The sequence below is a fragment of the Neoarius graeffei genome, chromosome 18 (assembly GCF_027579695.1).
Source record: "Neoarius graeffei isolate fNeoGra1 chromosome 18, fNeoGra1.pri, whole genome shotgun sequence".
NCBI classification, from domain to species: domain Eukaryota; kingdom Metazoa; phylum Chordata; class Actinopteri; order Siluriformes; family Ariidae; genus Neoarius; species Neoarius graeffei.
Window position 1 is genome coordinate 54,709,737 of NC_083586.1, and position 17,784 is coordinate 54,727,520.

The 17,784-nt window shown below is 41.1% G+C and overlaps 1 protein-coding gene across 1 annotated transcript in view; it reads left to right on the forward strand.

Annotated features, from left to right (window-relative positions):
- The window catches only part of epha6 (eph receptor A6), a 458,837-nt gene that overhangs the window by 375,868 nt on the left and 65,185 nt on the right, over positions 1 to 17,784 (forward strand). The window contains exon 7 of the mRNA XM_060899014.1: positions 15,181 to 15,305. Within this exon, the coding sequence (XP_060754997.1) occupies positions 15,181 to 15,305 (125 nt within the window). The remainder of the gene's footprint in view (positions 1 to 15,180; positions 15,306 to 17,784) is intronic.

Consider the following 17,784-nt stretch of genomic DNA (forward strand, 5'->3'; position numbering starts at 1 on the left):
TCTCTCTCTCACCCTCCATCTCTCTCTTCAGCTCTCTTTTGCCCTCCATCTCTCTCACTCTCACCCTCCATTTCTCTCTCACGCTTGCTCTCCAGCTCTTGCTCTCTCTCTCATTTATCATCGTATTCGTAATTCTTTCCTTTTTACCCTTTACTCATTTCCCCATAACCCCTTTCCAGCTTCTTACCCACCCCCGTCTTTCTGTTTGTCTCACTCTTTCTCTTTCTGTCTGAATGTCTGTCACTTTCCCTCTTTTATTTCTCTTCCATCTTCATCTCTCTGTCTGTCTGCCTCTATTTTTTGTCTCTCAGTCTCTTTGCCTCCCTCTCTGCTCCTCTGTCTATGTCACTCTCTCACACACACGTGCATGCGCACACAATTTTTCACAGTGAACTGGAGTTAAAATAAAATTAGGAATATGAGCTCAGAGTGCAAACTGTCAGCTTTAATTTGAGCGTATGTACATCCAGTGTAGAAATTGCAGCACTTTTTAACCTCCTAGGGCTTAGCGGTCACATACGTGGACAGCACTTTTTAGAAATTCGGAACAAGAATCCACATATGTGGGCATACTTTTTCTCTAAAAGTACATCTTATCAAAGATGATGCTTAGTTTTTATTCTAATCAGGTTCTAATAAGCCCAAATACCAAAGAGAAATAAAAAAATGCATGTAAAAAAACAGCTTGGGCCTTAGGAGGTTAAATATGTGGTCCCATCCCCTTTTGAAGGGACCAAAAGTAAATGGACAGTTAGCTGCTCAGCTAACTGTCATGGCCAGCTGTGTTCTTCCCTCAGTATTTCACTTACAGGTCAGCAGATAGACGGTGGAGGCTCGATTTCATGTGCTGCATTTGGAGTCTGTAGCTGTTACTCTCATTATCATTATTGGACATGAAGTCCAAAGAGCTCGGACCGACACTGAAGCGAGCCGTCATTAGGCTGAAAAATCAAAACAAGCCTCCTGTTGTTCCCTTTTAAAAAGAGTCATTCCTACACTGTTCAGCTGATTGGGATCCAAATACCCTCAAATTAAAGCTCATATTCATGATTTAACTGTGACTCCGACAGACCAATAAAACAATCAACAACAAGTGTTGCCAGGCAAAACAAACCTCGCCCGGTACCATTATGATGAATATGAAGGAAGGGATAGCGAAAAAAACGATTTTGACCTTTTTGGTGACCTTGATTTTGACCTTGTGTGTGAACATACTTGGCCAATAAACATGGTTCTGATTCCGTCGCCCCCTGCAACAGCGTGTGTATGTCAGCCTCGGTTCGGAGGTTTCAGTTTCGAAAACTGTAAGAGGTAAGAGTAGAATAATATAAAGTACAGACAGTGGAAGCTCAGTGGAGCGCACTTTCCCTCTGTAATAAACATAAACATGTCTGAAAGCGATTTCTTTAGTCCATTTATTTATCATTTATAATTATAATAATAAATCAACAGAGTGGGGAAGTTTTTATCAATGGGGTTTTAAAAGTGGGTGTGGCCAAAACCCCTTCCTTTGCGTATGTAAACGAACCAAGAAACCATCCAATGACAGCAGTGTATGCAAATGAAGCAGGTAGTGATCCAATCAGCATGTTTGTGGGTGGAGTCTTTCTGAGGCAGTGCTCCTGCAGTCTGAGCTCAGAGCTTTTTCCTTTTTGGTCACCGTGACCTTGACTTTGACTGGATGACCCTCAAAATGTTGGAGGTTCCATTTGAGACCAATGCCCATCTATCCTGAAAGTTTCTTGAAGATTGGTCCAGCTGTTTTCTTGTAACATCGTTTACAAAAAAACCCCAAAGAAACAAAGAAACCTGACCAAAAACAATACCTCGCCCCCTAGTGGACTCCGTCCCGGGCGAGGTAATAACTGGCAGTGTCTGAATATTTATGGACCTTACTGTATTTGAGTGTGGTCTTTTTCTCTGTCTCTCACTGTTTTTTCTCTCTTTCATCTCCTTTATTGTCTCTTTCTACTTCTCTCTCCCTCCATATCTCTCTCAAGTCTCTCTCTCTCACCCTCCCTATCTCTCTCAAGTCTCTCTCTCACCCTCCCTATCTCTCAAGTCTCTCTCTCTCAAGTCTCTCTCTCACCCTCCATATCTCTCAAGTCTCTCTCTCTCTCCATATCTCTCTCAAGTCTCTCTCTCTCTCACTCTCCATATCTCTAAGTCTCTCTCTCTCTCACCCTTCATATCTCTCAAGTCTCTCTCTCTCGCCCTTCATATCTCTCAAGTCTCTCTCTCTCGCCCTCCATATCTCTCAAGTCTCTCTCTCTCGCCCTCCATATCTCTCAAGTCTCTCTCTCACCCTCCATATCTCTCTCAAGTCTCTCTCTCTCTCTCTCGCCCTCCATATCTCTCAAGTCTCTCTCTCTCACCCTCCATATCTCTCTCAAGTCTCTCTCTCTCACCCTCCATATCTCTCTCAAGTCTCTCTCTCTCTTTCACCCTCCATATCTCTCGCAAGTCTCTCTCTTACTCTCTCTTTCTCACCCTCTATCTCTCAAGTCTCTCTCTCTTTCTCACCCTCTATATCTCTCAAGTCTTTGTCTCTCACCCTCCATATCCCTCTCAAGTCTCTCTCTCTCTCACCCTCCATATCTCTCAAGTCTCTCTCTCACCCTCCATATCTCTCACAAGTCTCTCTCTCTCTCACCCTCCATATCTCTCTCAAGTCTCTCTCTCTCACACCCTCCATATCTCTCTCAAGTCTCTCTCTCTCTCTCTCTCTCTCTCTCTCTCTCACCCTCATATTTCTCTCAAGTCTCTTTCTCTCACACCCTCCATATCTCTCTCAAGTCTCTCTCTCTCAAGTCTCTCTCTCTCACCCTCCACATCTCTCAAGTCTCTCTCTCTCACCCTCATATCTCTCTCAAGTCTCTCTCTCTCACCCTCCACATCTCTCAAGTCTCTCTCTCTCTCACCCTCCACATCTCTCAAGTCTCTCTCTCACCCTCCATATCTCTCTCAAGTCTCTCTTACCCTCCAGATCTCTCTCAAGTCTCTCTCTCTCACCCTCCACATCTCTCAAGTCTCTCTCTATCTCTCTCGCCTTCTCTATCACCCTCCATATCTCTCTCAAAGTCTCTCTCAAGTCTCTCTCTCTCTCACCCTCCATATCTCTCTCAAGTCTCTCTCTCTCAAGTCTCTCTCTCACCCTCCACATCTCTCAAGTCTCTCTCTCACCCTCATATCTCTCTCAAGTCTCTCTCTCTCACCCTCCACATCTCTCAAGTCTCTCTCTCACCCTCCATATCTCTCTCAAGTCTCTCTTACCCTCCAGATCTCTCTCAAGTCTCTCTCTCTCACCCTCCACATCTCTCAAGTCTCTCTCTATCTCTCTCGCCTTCTCTATCACCCTCCATATCTCTCTCAAAGTCTCTCTCAAGTCTCTCTCTCTCACACCCTCCATATCTCTCTCAAGTCTCTCTCTCTCAAGTCTCTCTCTCTCACCCTCCACATCTCTCAAGTCTCTCTCTCTCTCACCCTCATATCTCTCTCAAGTCTCTCTCTCTCACCCTCCACATCTCTCAAGTCTCTCTCTATCTCTCTCGCCTTCTCTATCACCCTCCATATCTCTCTCAAAGTCTCTCTCAAGTCTCTCTCTCTCTCTCTCACCCTCCATATCTCTCTCAAGTCTCTCTCTCTCACCCTCCATATCTCTCAAGTCTCTCTCTCTCACCCTCCATATCTCTCAAGTCTCTCTCTCTCTCTCTCTCTCTCTCTCTCTCTCTCTCTCTCTTTCACCCTCCATATCTCTCGCAAGTCTCTCTCTTACTCTCTCTTTCTCACCCTCTATATCTCTCAAGTCTCTCTCTCTCTCACCCTCCATATCTCTCTCAAGTCTCTCTCTCACCCTCCATATCTGTCAAGTCTCTCTCTCTCACCCTCCATATCTCTCTCAAGTCTTTCTTACCCTCCATATCTCTCTCAAGTCTCTCTTTCTCACCCTCCACATCTCTCAAGTCTCTCTCTAGCTGTCTTGCCTTCTCCATCACCCTCCATATCTCTCTCAAAGTCTCTCTCAAGTTTCTCTCTCTCTCTTTCTCTCTATCTCACTCTCACGCTCCATATCTCTCTCTCTTCCCCCTCCCACTCTCTCTTCCTCTCTCTGTCTTCCTCCCCTCTATCTCTCGCCCTCCATCTCTCTTTCACTCTTGTGCTCCATCTCTCTCTCTCTCTCTCTCTCTTTTCCCCCTCCCCTCTCTCTATCCCCCCTCCTTCCCTCTCTCCCCCCATCTGCTCAGTGATAGTGTAACAGTCTGAGATTGATGAGGATGACAGAGGCAGTGATGAGGTGATTAGCGAGGCAGGCGGTTCCCGCTGGTCTCCACAGTGAATATTTACCTGAGAGAAATGTGATCAGGCCGTGCTAATGCTATTCAGCCACCAGTTTAATCTGCTGCACAATTCAGTTAGAGGTGCGCTCGACCTCGCCACATGGGCGGGAACCTACCTTTCCTCACATCCCATGCTGGAGCGTGTTGCGTGCGCTTATAGAGCAACACTGTCCTTAAGTTTTAGCAATCCTGTGTGTGTGTGTGTGTGTGTGTGTGTGTGTGTGTGTGTGTTGGACTTGTTCTTGGCTGTAGTACATGACACTGTGTTAATATGAAATTTTAAGGCGACATTAGAGCGAGCATGGAGGAAGTTGATGTCAATGTTTGTCCCTTTTGAAATCTACAAAGCACAATTTCACGCTTCAAGCCTTTTTACAGCTGCTGCAAGAAGTGTGTCACGATAAGAGTGTACAAAATACACTGCTGAGATGTTTTGACTTGCCACAAAAGTGTTTTGTTTTGACATGGGTGAAATGATGTATCATAATGTAATAATATATTTTTCTGAAATTATATACAGCAGGGCTTTTCAAAGTGTGGGGCGCGCCTCCCCTGGGGGGCGCCAGAGTTCTTCAGGGGGGGCGCAACATGAGGAAAAATAAACCAGAATAAGTTACTATTGTGGACATTTAGCGAGCTTCAGCTAGCCTTTACCAGAGACAAAATGGATCGATTTTTAGCACCTAAAGCTACAGTGAGTGAGGAGACAGAGTCTGGGCCAAGCAAAAAAACAGAGCCTCCAGGATTTCGCGATGTTGCGATTTGCAAATTCAACCAATCCCTGCGAATTCAGGGCGGTGTTGCAATTATATCCAATCACCGCAACCTTCCCGCAAATTTGACCAATTGTTGGCGTCGTCTTGAGGTGACGTCGACAAACTACCTTCCGCCTTACTTCCGTGTATACGTTCAAGAGAAGCAGCATGCGCGCAGTGTTGCCAGATTGGACGGTTTCAAGTGCATTTTGGCGGGTTTTGAACATATTTTGGACTGGAAACCGTCAGCAGTATCTGGCAACACTGCATGTGCGAGTCAGTGTTTATGTAGGCTTAAATTCTGTTACTGAAAGTGTGTTATGTTTACAGTGAAGGACTGTGTGCACTTTACATTATTTTTTACTTAATACAAGAAATTAATGGATGCCAACATTTTTGCCAAAATGGTATTTTATTTTCCATTGTTTAGGCAGTTTCAGCATCATACTGTGAGGTTCTGTTCAAATTGTTTTTTTTTCTTCTATGAAGCCTGAGCCATTTATTTTATTAGTTTATAATTATTGTTTAATTTAGTCTTCAGGAGAGACTGCCTGCACACGGTACTAGTATTAATAGTTTTTTTTTTTTTACATGAAAGCTGAGGCATTTATATTATATTTTAAGGTAACTTCATGTTGTGCTGTGAGCTTCTCTGCACTTTAACTTTTGAACCAACAGGTGCATTTGGATGAGTAAAGCCTATTTTTCTGCATTTTTGTAGTCCCGGTAATCTTTTATATTGGTAAAGTTGTTTGGACCATTTCTCAGTGTCTTTGTTTTTTTAATCAATAGTTTTTCAGTAATAACTTAATATTTAACATATCACTCAATTTTAATCACAAAAAGAGAAAATTGCAACAATTTCTCGCAACTTTCACTTCCTCCCGCAATGTAATCGCAACAAAAACCTAAAAAACACCGCAACTTTCATCACAATTTTTTGGAAAACCCCCGCAACATCAGACATTTTAGCCCACAACGATCACAAAAAAGGCCCGCGGAATCCTGGGGGGACTGAAAAAAGAAGGAAGTATGACCACGATTATTTAAAGTGTGGATTTTCATGGACTGGATCTGAAGATGCTCCACTGCCACAGTGTGTTGTCTGCCAAGAGGTGCTAGCTAACGATGCTATGAGATGTTTAAAATGTGTAAAACAAGATGTTTTAAAAAGCACAGATGTTTAAAATGTGAAAAAGAAAAAAAAAGAAAAATGTGTACAACAACCATTTTTTTTTTAAATACGAATGGAACATTAAGTATAGCAACAACAAAATTGTGAGGGGGGGGCGCTGTTGTTTATTTGCTCTCCGAGGGGGGGCTGACTCTCCCACACTTTGAAAACCCCTGATATACAGTATATATTAAGCATGTAACGATATCGCACGCAAAGACAAATCACAATACAGTTTTATGACTATTTGAATAAATGAAATAAAAAATGAATCATGATTATTATCAGGCTGCGTAATATCTTAGTTTTTCCGAGCTGTAATTGTGTTGTTTTGACAACAGAGGATTTGAATAATGTACAATAGCAGGAATACGCGTGACTTTGCCCTAGGTGGAAGTAACACAGCTCTAATGCTGCAAAAACACTAAAAAAAAAAAAACATGTAAAATGTGAAAGAGCCGCTGTGTGATTGACTGTACAAATAGATTTAACAAGAAATCAGAGCTCTGTTTTACAGACTGCTGAAAGATAAAGAAAAGAGAAGCAAATGGAGGAAGTAGAAATGTTCATAAAAGTTTATTTTAAAAAAGGCCTATTTATTATTAACGTTTTACATTTTTAATAAAAGGAATATTTTAGTTAATAGTTTATTATATTTCACTCCAAGGAAATGAAACAAAAGTTGTTTAATTTAACAAAATAAATATTTAAGTTGATAAAGAATAGGAAAGGCGGCACGGTGGTGTAGTGGTTAGCGCTGTCGCCTCACAGCAAGAAGGTCCGGGTTTGAGCCCCGGGGCCGGCGAGGGCCTTTCTGTGTGGAGTTTGCATGTTCTCCCCGTGTCCGCGTGGGTTTCCTCCGGGTGCTCCGGTTTCCCCCACAGTCCAAAGACATGCAGGTTAGGTTAACTGGTGACTCTAAATTGACCGTAGGTGTGAATGTGAGTGTGAATGGTTGTCTATGTGTCAGCCCTGTGATGACCTGGCGACTTGTCCAGGGTGTACCCCGCCTTTCGCCCGTAGTCAGCTAGGATAGGCACCAGCTTGCCTGCGACCCTGTAGGACAGGATAAAGCGGCTACAGATAATGGATGGATGGATGGATGGATGGGTTGGTCCTCTCTCACACTGTCACATTTCAGTTCTGTTGATGTTTTGGTCGTCATGGGTGTTTTGATGGCAGGACAGATGAGCGACTACGTCCTTGACGTTCTGGTTCTTTTCTGTTTCTTTTCTCAATACACAGAGCCACCAGAGAAACTGTCATGCCCATAGCCCAGAAAAAGCTGGCAAAGCCACTTGACCAACAGTCGTCTTTCAGCTGGAAAATGTAAAGAATTTTAAAATGGTGTTTCATCATATCTTAGAACACTGGCGTTCAGATGATGAGGTTAAATTCTTCGATTGTTAGGATTGTACTAGAATTCTTGGACCGATTACACTAACAGACACAGTTCCTCAGTAAAAAAGTTAAAACGTTCCTCGGGTTCCTGGTTTTCTGCGTTAGAAATACGCATTTAGTGTTCATTCTCTACCATCTTATAGCTGTTCAGCTCCATATACAGTCTTTCTACTAAGAGAGTACATTCTCCATATTACACCTCTTCATATTATACATCTCAAGTATCAGATTAAACCCAGGCACCGATTATCCACATTAAAACGGAGGTGGAAGTGTATCCAGCCTGCAATCAGATCATTCAAGACACCTCAGGAAGTGTGTGACGCATCTTCTTCTGATGTTATATAAGACAGATATAAATCTATCCATCTCCTCAAACCACACAGTCATCGGGGAAAAAGAAAGTATACCCTCCTTCAATTCTATTTTAGTTATCAGTGCCTAAATAACAACTGGGTCGTCCTCAGGAACTTTTATAAACAAACTGATAACCTCAGGTGACAACACAAAAACACATATTTCAATATGTAGTTAATTTTTTCTTTGATCCGTCACAGTAGGTTGAGTCATAGTCAGATTTACACTCAACAAAAAGTGGCATCATCTTCTTTATACAAATAGAACTGACAAACAGAAGGATTTATTGTTAGATTTTTTTTATTAAAATGTTTTCTATTTTAATATTTTTTATTATATATTATATGGAACCAAGTGTTTTACTAGGAAATACATCACTCATATTGTTCATACGAGCTCCATCCGGGACATGGAGAACCAAAACCATGACATAAATCTCTGTATGTCACTTGTGAGGAAATCGATGAATTGTTTTGATAAATTTGGGGACTTTTTGTTTGTGAATGTGTCTATATAATAAAAAGAAAATCACATGCTGGCTTGAAGATATGAAGTTTATCTTCTCGTGTTGAAAAACTCGCATTTTTCAGATGAAATACAGCACGGGTCTGAGTGACATTTAAATAATATTGGCTGGCGTTGAGTGGTATATCACAGTCAGATATAGTCCATTCAGCAAGCATGATACTGGACAAGTCAAAGACAAGTAGCTGAATGGAATATATCTGATAGACCACAAAAAATCCAGCCAATATTATTATTATTATTATTATTATTAATACACATTTGATGGAACAATTCTAGATTTCACAAAAAGTTAAGAACAGGGCAGTTATGGTATTAGAAACACCTTGAATGGTGCAGCTTGAACACATCCTCAGTGATAAACCCAGGGTCACAGGGTGTTTCAGGTCTTGGATCATCAGACACCCTCGCCTGGGCGACCCAGCCGGGGTTGATCAGTCCCCGACTTGTTTCCAAGCAGTGCACTACACCATGTATTGCCCCTCTTAATCCACAGCCACCTTGAGGCTTTCTCTGCTGCCTCACTGATGTTCTTGGTGGCTTTCCTCTCCTGTAACCCCCTGATGCCAAGAAGCCTGAGTGTTTGGTGCAGGCTCTGCCCTGGAAATCCCCTACAACCGACCTCGATTGGCTCACAGTGGGCCCTCCAACCATTCAGCCTGCAGGCCTCTACCAGCTCCAGGTACTTTGCCTTCTTCCACTCGTAGGCCACCTCAATCCGGTCTTCCCAAGGGACTGTTAGTTCCACCAGCACCACTTGCTTTGAGCTCTCAGATGTTAGGACCATATCTGGCCTGAGTGTTGTGCTGGTGATGTGCTCAGGGAACTTCAACTGCCTCCCAAGGTCCACCTTCAGCTGCCAGTCATGCGCTGAGGATAACAGCCCAGTTGGGACCTTTCGCTACGACTGAGGCTTCTCTCCAGCCCTGATGAATGTGATGTTCAGCCTTACTGGGGGCTGGTATCTACTCTGCTGGATTCCAGTGCAGATGATGTCAGCAACCGCCTTCAGCACTTGGTCATGGCACCATCTGTACCGCCCCTCTCCCAGGGCTTTTGGGCAGCAGCTTAAGATGTGCTCCAGAGATCCTCTTGCAGGGCACAGTGGACATGATGATGTTTCTGCTAGCCCCCAGCAATGCAAGTCTGATGGACTTGAGAGGACATCATACACAGACTGAATCAGGAACTTGAGTCTTGCTGGTTCTGACTTCCAAACTTCTGACCAGGTGATCTTCCGAGTCGATGCATGGTCCCAGTTGGTCCAAGCTCCTTGCAGGCGCATGATCACTGCTCTGCTACGGCGTTCCTCCTCCACCTCTGCCCGGATCTCACCCTGGATAAGCTGCTGTCTCTCTCTCTCCCCTGGGCTCTATCGTAGCATGGTTTAGTATGGCTACTAAGCCCCGCTCGTCCGACTGCCACAGAGCCCACCAAGACGCCATGTCGCAGCCTCACTTCTGCCTGCTGGACTGCCTCCTGTGCCCGCCACTTCCTTCCAGTTCTGACCACTATGCCTGCAGAGGAGACTCTGGTGTCAGATGAGTCTCTGTAAAGTAACACCTCCCTGGCTCTTGTTACTTTGAATTCCTCTGTGAGGCCAGAGAAAGGAAGCTGCAGTTTGTTAGTGTGGGCAGTAGCTTACCAATATTGAATGCTGATTCTGATCGAATGTAATTCAATGTTCTGTCAATCCAATGTACTGTACAAAGTCAAAGTTCTAACAATAAAAATGGTACAAGTCCAAAAAGCCTGAGCAACAACCCAATTTATATGCAAGCTATATACAAGTAGACAGTTCAAGTTCAGTTATTTTTGGTTGTAGTTAATTGCTACATTACAGTTGTTCAAAACAAAAGGGCTTTGCTGAGTGACGTCCACGAGTGAAGTCCTCTTGTAAAAGTCTCCATCATGTTTCCTCACTTCCAAGTAGAACTTTGACAATATTTCCACTATTGCTCTCTTTTCCAGTTTTTCGATGTCCGTTGGTATGTTTTTCTCTTGTAAATATGCGTGAAGAATATCCAGTGAAGTTTTGGTAGCCTTTCAAGTGTTCAGCACGTCTTTCTCTCTTAAAATATATCTTCTGCTTTAAATCTTCCGCTTTTAATGAAGCAAACCTCATGGCCATGTTTGTGAACAAACTGTCAGTCACTCACGAGCGCAGAAGTTTTATATCTCCGACGTGTCTCTTTTCCAGTTTTTCAATGTCCGTTGGTATGTTTTTCTCTTGTAAATATGCGTGAAGAATATATAATGAAGTTTTGGTAGCCTTTCAGGTGTTCAGCGTGTCTTTAGTTTCAGTTTATTTATTTAGTGCTTAATCCGAGCACTGAATTAACCCCGTCTTCTCTCTCTCCCGGCCAACAAAGAAATGATTATGCGCATACGCAACAGAAAAGTTTTGTCATTGGATCTTTGTGTGTGATGTCGTGTTGTCTTGACAACATGCAATATTATAACAATATTGCACGCTCATTCTCCATTAGCGAGAGTGGTGTAATACATGGCGGATAAGCAATATGATAACAATGTTGCATGCCATCAATAAACCCACTAGAAGGGTACAGAACACGTTTTTATTCCATGGAAAAAGTGTCCCGTATGTATAATAATTCCCGGTATTTCACTCCGATGACGTCACTCCCAGTGCTTTCCAGCTGACTAGACGCATGTTGTCAAAAATTATTTTAAGTAACTTATGGGTTGTTTGGTCAGTTGTTTTGTATTTTTTTTTATTTTTTTGTTTGTTTTTTTTGCGGATCTGCCCATATAATATGAAGAACATGACACAATGGCGCGAAGATATGAAGTTTATCTTCTCATAGTGAAAATATTTTCACTGGTCGCTTTGCTCATTCGTGATATACACATTCACAACTCGAAGATAAACTTCATATCTTTGTGCAACCGTGTCATATCCTATATATATGTTATTTACCAGCTGGGAGGTCCGTATCATGAAATACCGTGACCGAGGTCTTGAAAGTACTTAGCAAGGCCCTCAGTATTCAAGGCCGAGGTCACGGTATTTCACCATACGGACCAACCTTAAGCTGGTAAATAATATTTATTTTTTTCTTTACCAAATTCTAACAGAAAACGAGAGCGCCCGTGTAAGGTTTTATTCCTTTGTAAGGATAAATAATTATAAGTATTTATTCTTGACCAAGAAGGCATTAATTTATTTTGTGACAAAATTGTAAGGATTTATTCTTAATATTGTTCTGTTCTGTTCTATTTTACTATTTCAGCTAGAAGGCATTGAATTCTTCTGTCTCCTGTGTAACTTGATCAAGTTACTGTGTGACCTTCTGTCTAAGCTAGACACATTGCTCGAGATGTAATATTGATATATTTTGGAACATTCTATCAGAATATATTGCCCTGTGCTATCTCTGACCTAAGGTTGTGCGTAAATGTTGATATCTGTTAGAACATCTGCTAATATGAAATGTATACAGGATATATTCTCACTCACACACATACATATTGATGGAATTAAGATGTGTTTTGCTCAGTCCAAGGTTTACTGACCGACGTCATCATACCATCACACCATAGTCTGACATCCTACGACCCACACACACCCACAGCTGCATATCCAACGTGTATTTGGGATTAAATGTTAGATTTAAAGCCATGATTTAAGTTAGTTTTATAGCTACATGTGATTTAGGATTGTTAGATTTAACCAGTCTCTTCAGTGTTGAATTTGAAATTGAAATGATTGAATGTTAGATTTAATGTTAGATTTAAAGCTGCATTAAGTGATTCATGTTAGTTTTATAGATTTGTATTAGCCTTATTGCTGCACAAGGTGTTAAGACTTTATTATTTTAATATTTTAGAGCTTACATATACTATAACAGTGATTTTAAACTATTCCTGTGTAACCTGACCTTCGTCCAGTGGAGAAGACACTTCTTTGTTAGACTAAACATAGTCTTTGTTTAAAATTGTCATGATTGATCCAAGGTTTCACTCACATACACACGTATAAAACCCCTGTATACTCTCGTCTCAGGGGGGACTTGCGAACTAAAGATTGTGGGGTTCCTTTCTTTTTTCTGCGACTCACCCCCAGACGTCTGGGTGACACGAGGGGACTGATCTCGAGATGGTGAGGGCCAGAGGTGAAAAAAACCTAACAGCCCGAAAGGGAAAACCGAGCCAAGGCGAGCCACCATTTTGAATCCTCATTCACGGCTGTAATGCAAATTGCTTTCTCCTCGGTATACAAGTGCACTTCCATGGCAGGAAAAAAACTACATTGTGCCGCCTATGTAGTCCCCTATTTATACAAAATTGAGTCATTCAGGATTCAGCCATGTTTTTGCTCGGCGTTGGCAGCAGTTAGAGGTTTTTAGCTTTCTCCTGAAATGTTTTATTTTATTTCTTCTTCCTCAGGGTAGTAAAACTCACTTTCGCTGTGAAGACTGTCGTTATCGCTATCCATGCTGTAAAATTAATGCTATTCTCCTGAGAAATGCTGGCAAAAATGTATAAGATTTTTGATAAAAATCTTATAAATAAGGGCGGCATGGTGGTGTAGTGGTTAGCGCTGTCGCCTCACAGCAAGAAGGTCCTGGGTTCGAGCCCCGGGGCCGGTGAGGGCCTTTCTGTGTGGAGTTTGCATGTTCTCCCCGTGTCCGCGTGGGTTTCCTCCGGGTGCTCCGGTTTCCCCCACAGTCCAAAGACATGCAGGTTAGGTTAACTGGTGACTCTAAATTGACCATAGGTGTGAATGTGAGTGTGAATGGTTGTCTGTGTCTATGTGTCAGCCCTGTGATGACCTGGCGACTTGTCCAGGGTGTACCCTGCCTTTCGCCCGTAGTCAGCTGGGATGGGCTCCAGCTTGCCTGCGACCCTGTAGAAGGATAAAGCGGCTAGAGATAATGAGATGAGATGGGATCTTATAAATAAATCTTATTTTAAAAAAAGATAAATGTTGACAAACTTGCTACTATGTTTGTTGTTGTGAACGAGCGAGTCACCAGAGGTCTGTATCTGGGGTCCGTATCGTAGGATACGGACCTGCTCGCCAGCCAATCAGAGTGCAGGATTTGATGGAAACCGGACCGCGAAAAAAAGAAATATATAATAATTTTAATTTTGGAAGTAAATGCAAATTTATTTTATAAGTTATAACCACAATAAGCACGAAATGCGAGATTGTTTCGAAAAGTAGCTGCTCATGACTGTCCCTTGTGGCAGAGCACAGTTCTACACTACAGGACAATTCAACACTGACGGTGTTAAATAAATGTTGAAGAGGACAGGAAAAGACATCTTATCAAAATGGTGAACCGGTTCAAAGTTAAAATTCTTTTGATTAACTTGTGTATTTTTTTTTATGGATGTGTCCAAATATGTCTTGAAAGAACATTACATGGTGGCACGAAGATATAAAATTTATCTTCTCGTCAGTGGTGGCTCCTGAATTTTTTTTCAGGGGGGGGGCAGTTTTCCCCCGTTATGTCTACACAGACCATAAATGTCCACAGGACTGAAGTAAATTGACCTAGGTAGCAAATCAATTGGCCGAACTTGTTTTTGCCTGGTAAATTCAGATATCAATTTCAACAATATCTCTTCTCTCCACTAGGTGGCAACACTGAACAAGTTAAAGGTGGCAAACTAAGGTAGCCTAGTAAACTAGACCCACCCGCCTAGCGGCCAAAAATATTTTTGCCTACGAGTGGCAAATATTCACATTTAGTCTGGCTTGCCAGGCTAAAACTAAGGAAGATTCATTGTGAAGCCTTCAAAGCAAAACATTTGGCATCACAATCAATTAATATTACATTACTCATTTATTTTCTCATATTTTTCCAGTATTCTATAATAAGTAGACACAAATTCTTAATTATAAACATATTCTAATTTCTTCATTCTAAAGAATGCAGTTAAAGTGGCAGGATATAAATCCAAAACAAGTGTTTATTTAAGTTTTGAAAAAGATGAAGAAAAGCATAACCATCAAACAAACATGTGCAGCTTAATTATGTGTTTTTTTTAAATATGGAATTGCACCATTTTAACAACAAATAATAATTCTAAATAAATTCTGCAGTTTTTTTTCCCAAGAATTCCTCCAGAAAGCCATGCCTTAAAAGGAAATTTAAAGTATTACAAGCATGTCAATGAACACAAAAGGCTTTAGTTATTTAGCTATATACACACAAGGTTACACAAGGTTTTGTAGTCAGTGCAACTTGGCTTAACAAGTTGGAAAAAAGGTAAGGTGCTGCTGGCTCCAATGAACACATACTGTACAATATATAAAAACTGAAAATATGCTTAATTTACACCAAGTCAGAGAGAACTTGAGGCTACTGAAATATTCCAAGCATGGCAATGTTAAACTGCCATTGGTAAAACAAAAACATGGCAATGTTAAACTGCCATTGGTAAAACAACTGCCATTGGTAACACACACACACAAACTTTTGCCTAATAAATTCAAATATCAGATATCACTGTACCGTCAATATACTAATATTGACTAATATAAACACACAATATACTAATATTTCCATTTGGCTAACAATGAACTCAGAGTGTAAATGTATGCAGTTAAACTCTCATCAAACAGAGCCTGAATGCCGTGTTGTCCTTTTCCTCGCAGGTCCGTCCTTGGTGGCAGCAGTGAAGAAGGACTGGGCCACTCAGAGCACCATCGCCCTTTCCTGGCAGGAGGCCGATCAGCCTCACGCTGCCATCCTGGACTATGAGATCAAGTACTACGAGAAGGTACACAGCACACCACAGGGTCAGAGCGTCAGCTGTCCTCCTAAATCACTTTACATCAGTTCTGTCCCATATCTACACATTCCTCTCTCTCTCTCTCTCTCTCTCATTTATCTGTTATCTATTTAATAATATGCTACTACCACATCACATATTGTATATTATTAGTTAAGGTGTTGCTGTGGTTTGTAACTGGATGTCTGATTTGTTTAGATTTTAATTGACACTATGTGTAAGGCTCAGATCTAATCAAAATCTAATCACGGTTAAAACCATACATCTTTTCATTTCTGCTTGGTGTAAAATAGGAATGTTTGCATAACACTGAAAAGAAACTTTTATTGACTTAATCATTATTATTTCCCTTTTTATCCTTGTCTTGGTGCCCCAACAGCTACAATTTCCAAATTTTCCCCAGTGCCACTTTTTTGCACCCCATCTATTCTACCTTTTTCCCAAATTCTGAAGGTGATTTGTACTGAAAAATGTGAACTAAGGTCAGCTTAAAAAAAAAAAAAAAACTTTAAAATATTTTGAAAAAAGTAAGATCTTGTCTTCTTGACACAATTAAAAAAAATTAAACCCTGTATGTATGATTAACAGTTACAAAATTATATACATACATCATTTTCAGCTATCCTTAAAAAAATCTGTCTTTTGAGACCATGTTTACAGAGTCAGTCGGTCCTTTGGAACACTTTCACATAATGTCATTGTAACTGCAGATTTGTTTACGCGGCCATATTGCTGGGCATGCTTTGTGTTTGCCAGCGACCGGAACAAGTGTACACAAGTGATTGTAAACCAAATTCAGTAAACATCTACAGATAAACTTGCACAAGTTCCATCTAAAAGAACAATGCCAGAGGCCTGTAGTGCTTTTGGATGTAATAACAGACATGGAGATAAGCCTGGTTTAACTTTTCACCGCTTCCTGATGAACCCAGAAACATGAGAAAAATGGTGAGCTGCAGTTAAACAGGAAGACTGGATGATGAAAACATTCCCGTGTGTGTGGAGAACATTTTATATCAGGTTAGTGTGAAAACTCTGTGCAATGTTAAAATGTATATCTGGATGTGGGCTTTGGACACTATATATTTTATTAGACCAAATGCTTGGTGAGACTAGCAGCATGTTTGTAATGGACTGATAATGTAGACAAGGCTAAACACCTGGCTTGTTTATTCTGATTAGAAGTCCACATTTGAGCTTACCTTTGTCATAATAAGGTATTTTGCTTTATTGGGAATTTCCCATAACATTCCAGCATGAAACCTGCCTCGAAATATCAGTAGGCATCTGTACTTTTGTCTGCCTTTAGCACCTCTGGTGTATTTAGAAATCCCAAATACTAAATAGTTCAGGATGTCGTAGTGTCCCAAATCTGCTAGCTGGTTTGCCGAATACTATTTAAGTGGAATAAATACATTTGTGGAGAGATTAAGAAGAAGAAGACGTTATTTTTGTCACATGTACACTCAAGCATGGCGAAATTCCTCCTGTGCATTTAACCCAGTCTGAAACAGTGAACACATACGCGCACACACACAGAGAGAGAGAGAGAGAGAGAGAGCACAGTGGGCAGAATAAATAATAAATACATCTGTGGGTAAATTATATGGATCTGTGATGCCTGCATGTTTCAGCTTTTGGATGTAACGCAATCTGCTGGTATAAAATAAAATTTGTAATCGTTTCAGAGAGATTGTACTCACTGCAGTCGTTGTGATTTTCATTAACTGTCGCGGTTGTTTCTTTGTTGCCTGGCAATATGGCAGATGCTGTATGATAAACAAAAGTCTGTGACGTCAGTGAAAGACCTCTATTGTTTATCCTCACAGTGCTGTTGGATAGTAAATGTGTGTATAGGTCTGGCCATCTGGCCACATTTACAACCTGCGTACTTTGCTTCAAGCTCATCTCTTTGTTTTATTGGACCAGATATGTTAAGATTCAAGTAAGTAAAATGTCTTCGATATTTTTTTTTGTGATTATTACATGTCTAGATATTACATGCTACATTAATGGAGTTACTTCAACCCTACTCTCCCATTTGCAGTCTCAGATCTTCATCTTCTGGTCTGTTGTTTGCCCCCAAATTTAAACTATCCATCATGGGTTCCAGGGCATTCAGGGTCGCAGCACCCAAGCTGTAGAATTCTCTCTCTTCCCAAATTCAAGACTCATCTCAAATCTTATCTCCTCTCTCCTGGTTTGGTTTTTGTCAGTGCTTTGAGCTCATCTGTTATCTTTATGCTCATGTAAATTGTCATTTTGTTTTTTTTTTCTTTTCTGTGTCTCCTGTCTGTTATGTTTTCTTTTCATTGATTTGTTTTACTTTCTGTCGTGCCATTACTCTGTAAAGTGTCCTTGGGTAGATGAAAGGTGCTATATAAATTAAACTTCTTGTTATCGTCTAGAACATGTTGATAGAACACTCTACATATCTACGTGAGGTTGGTCATCAAAACAGCATGTG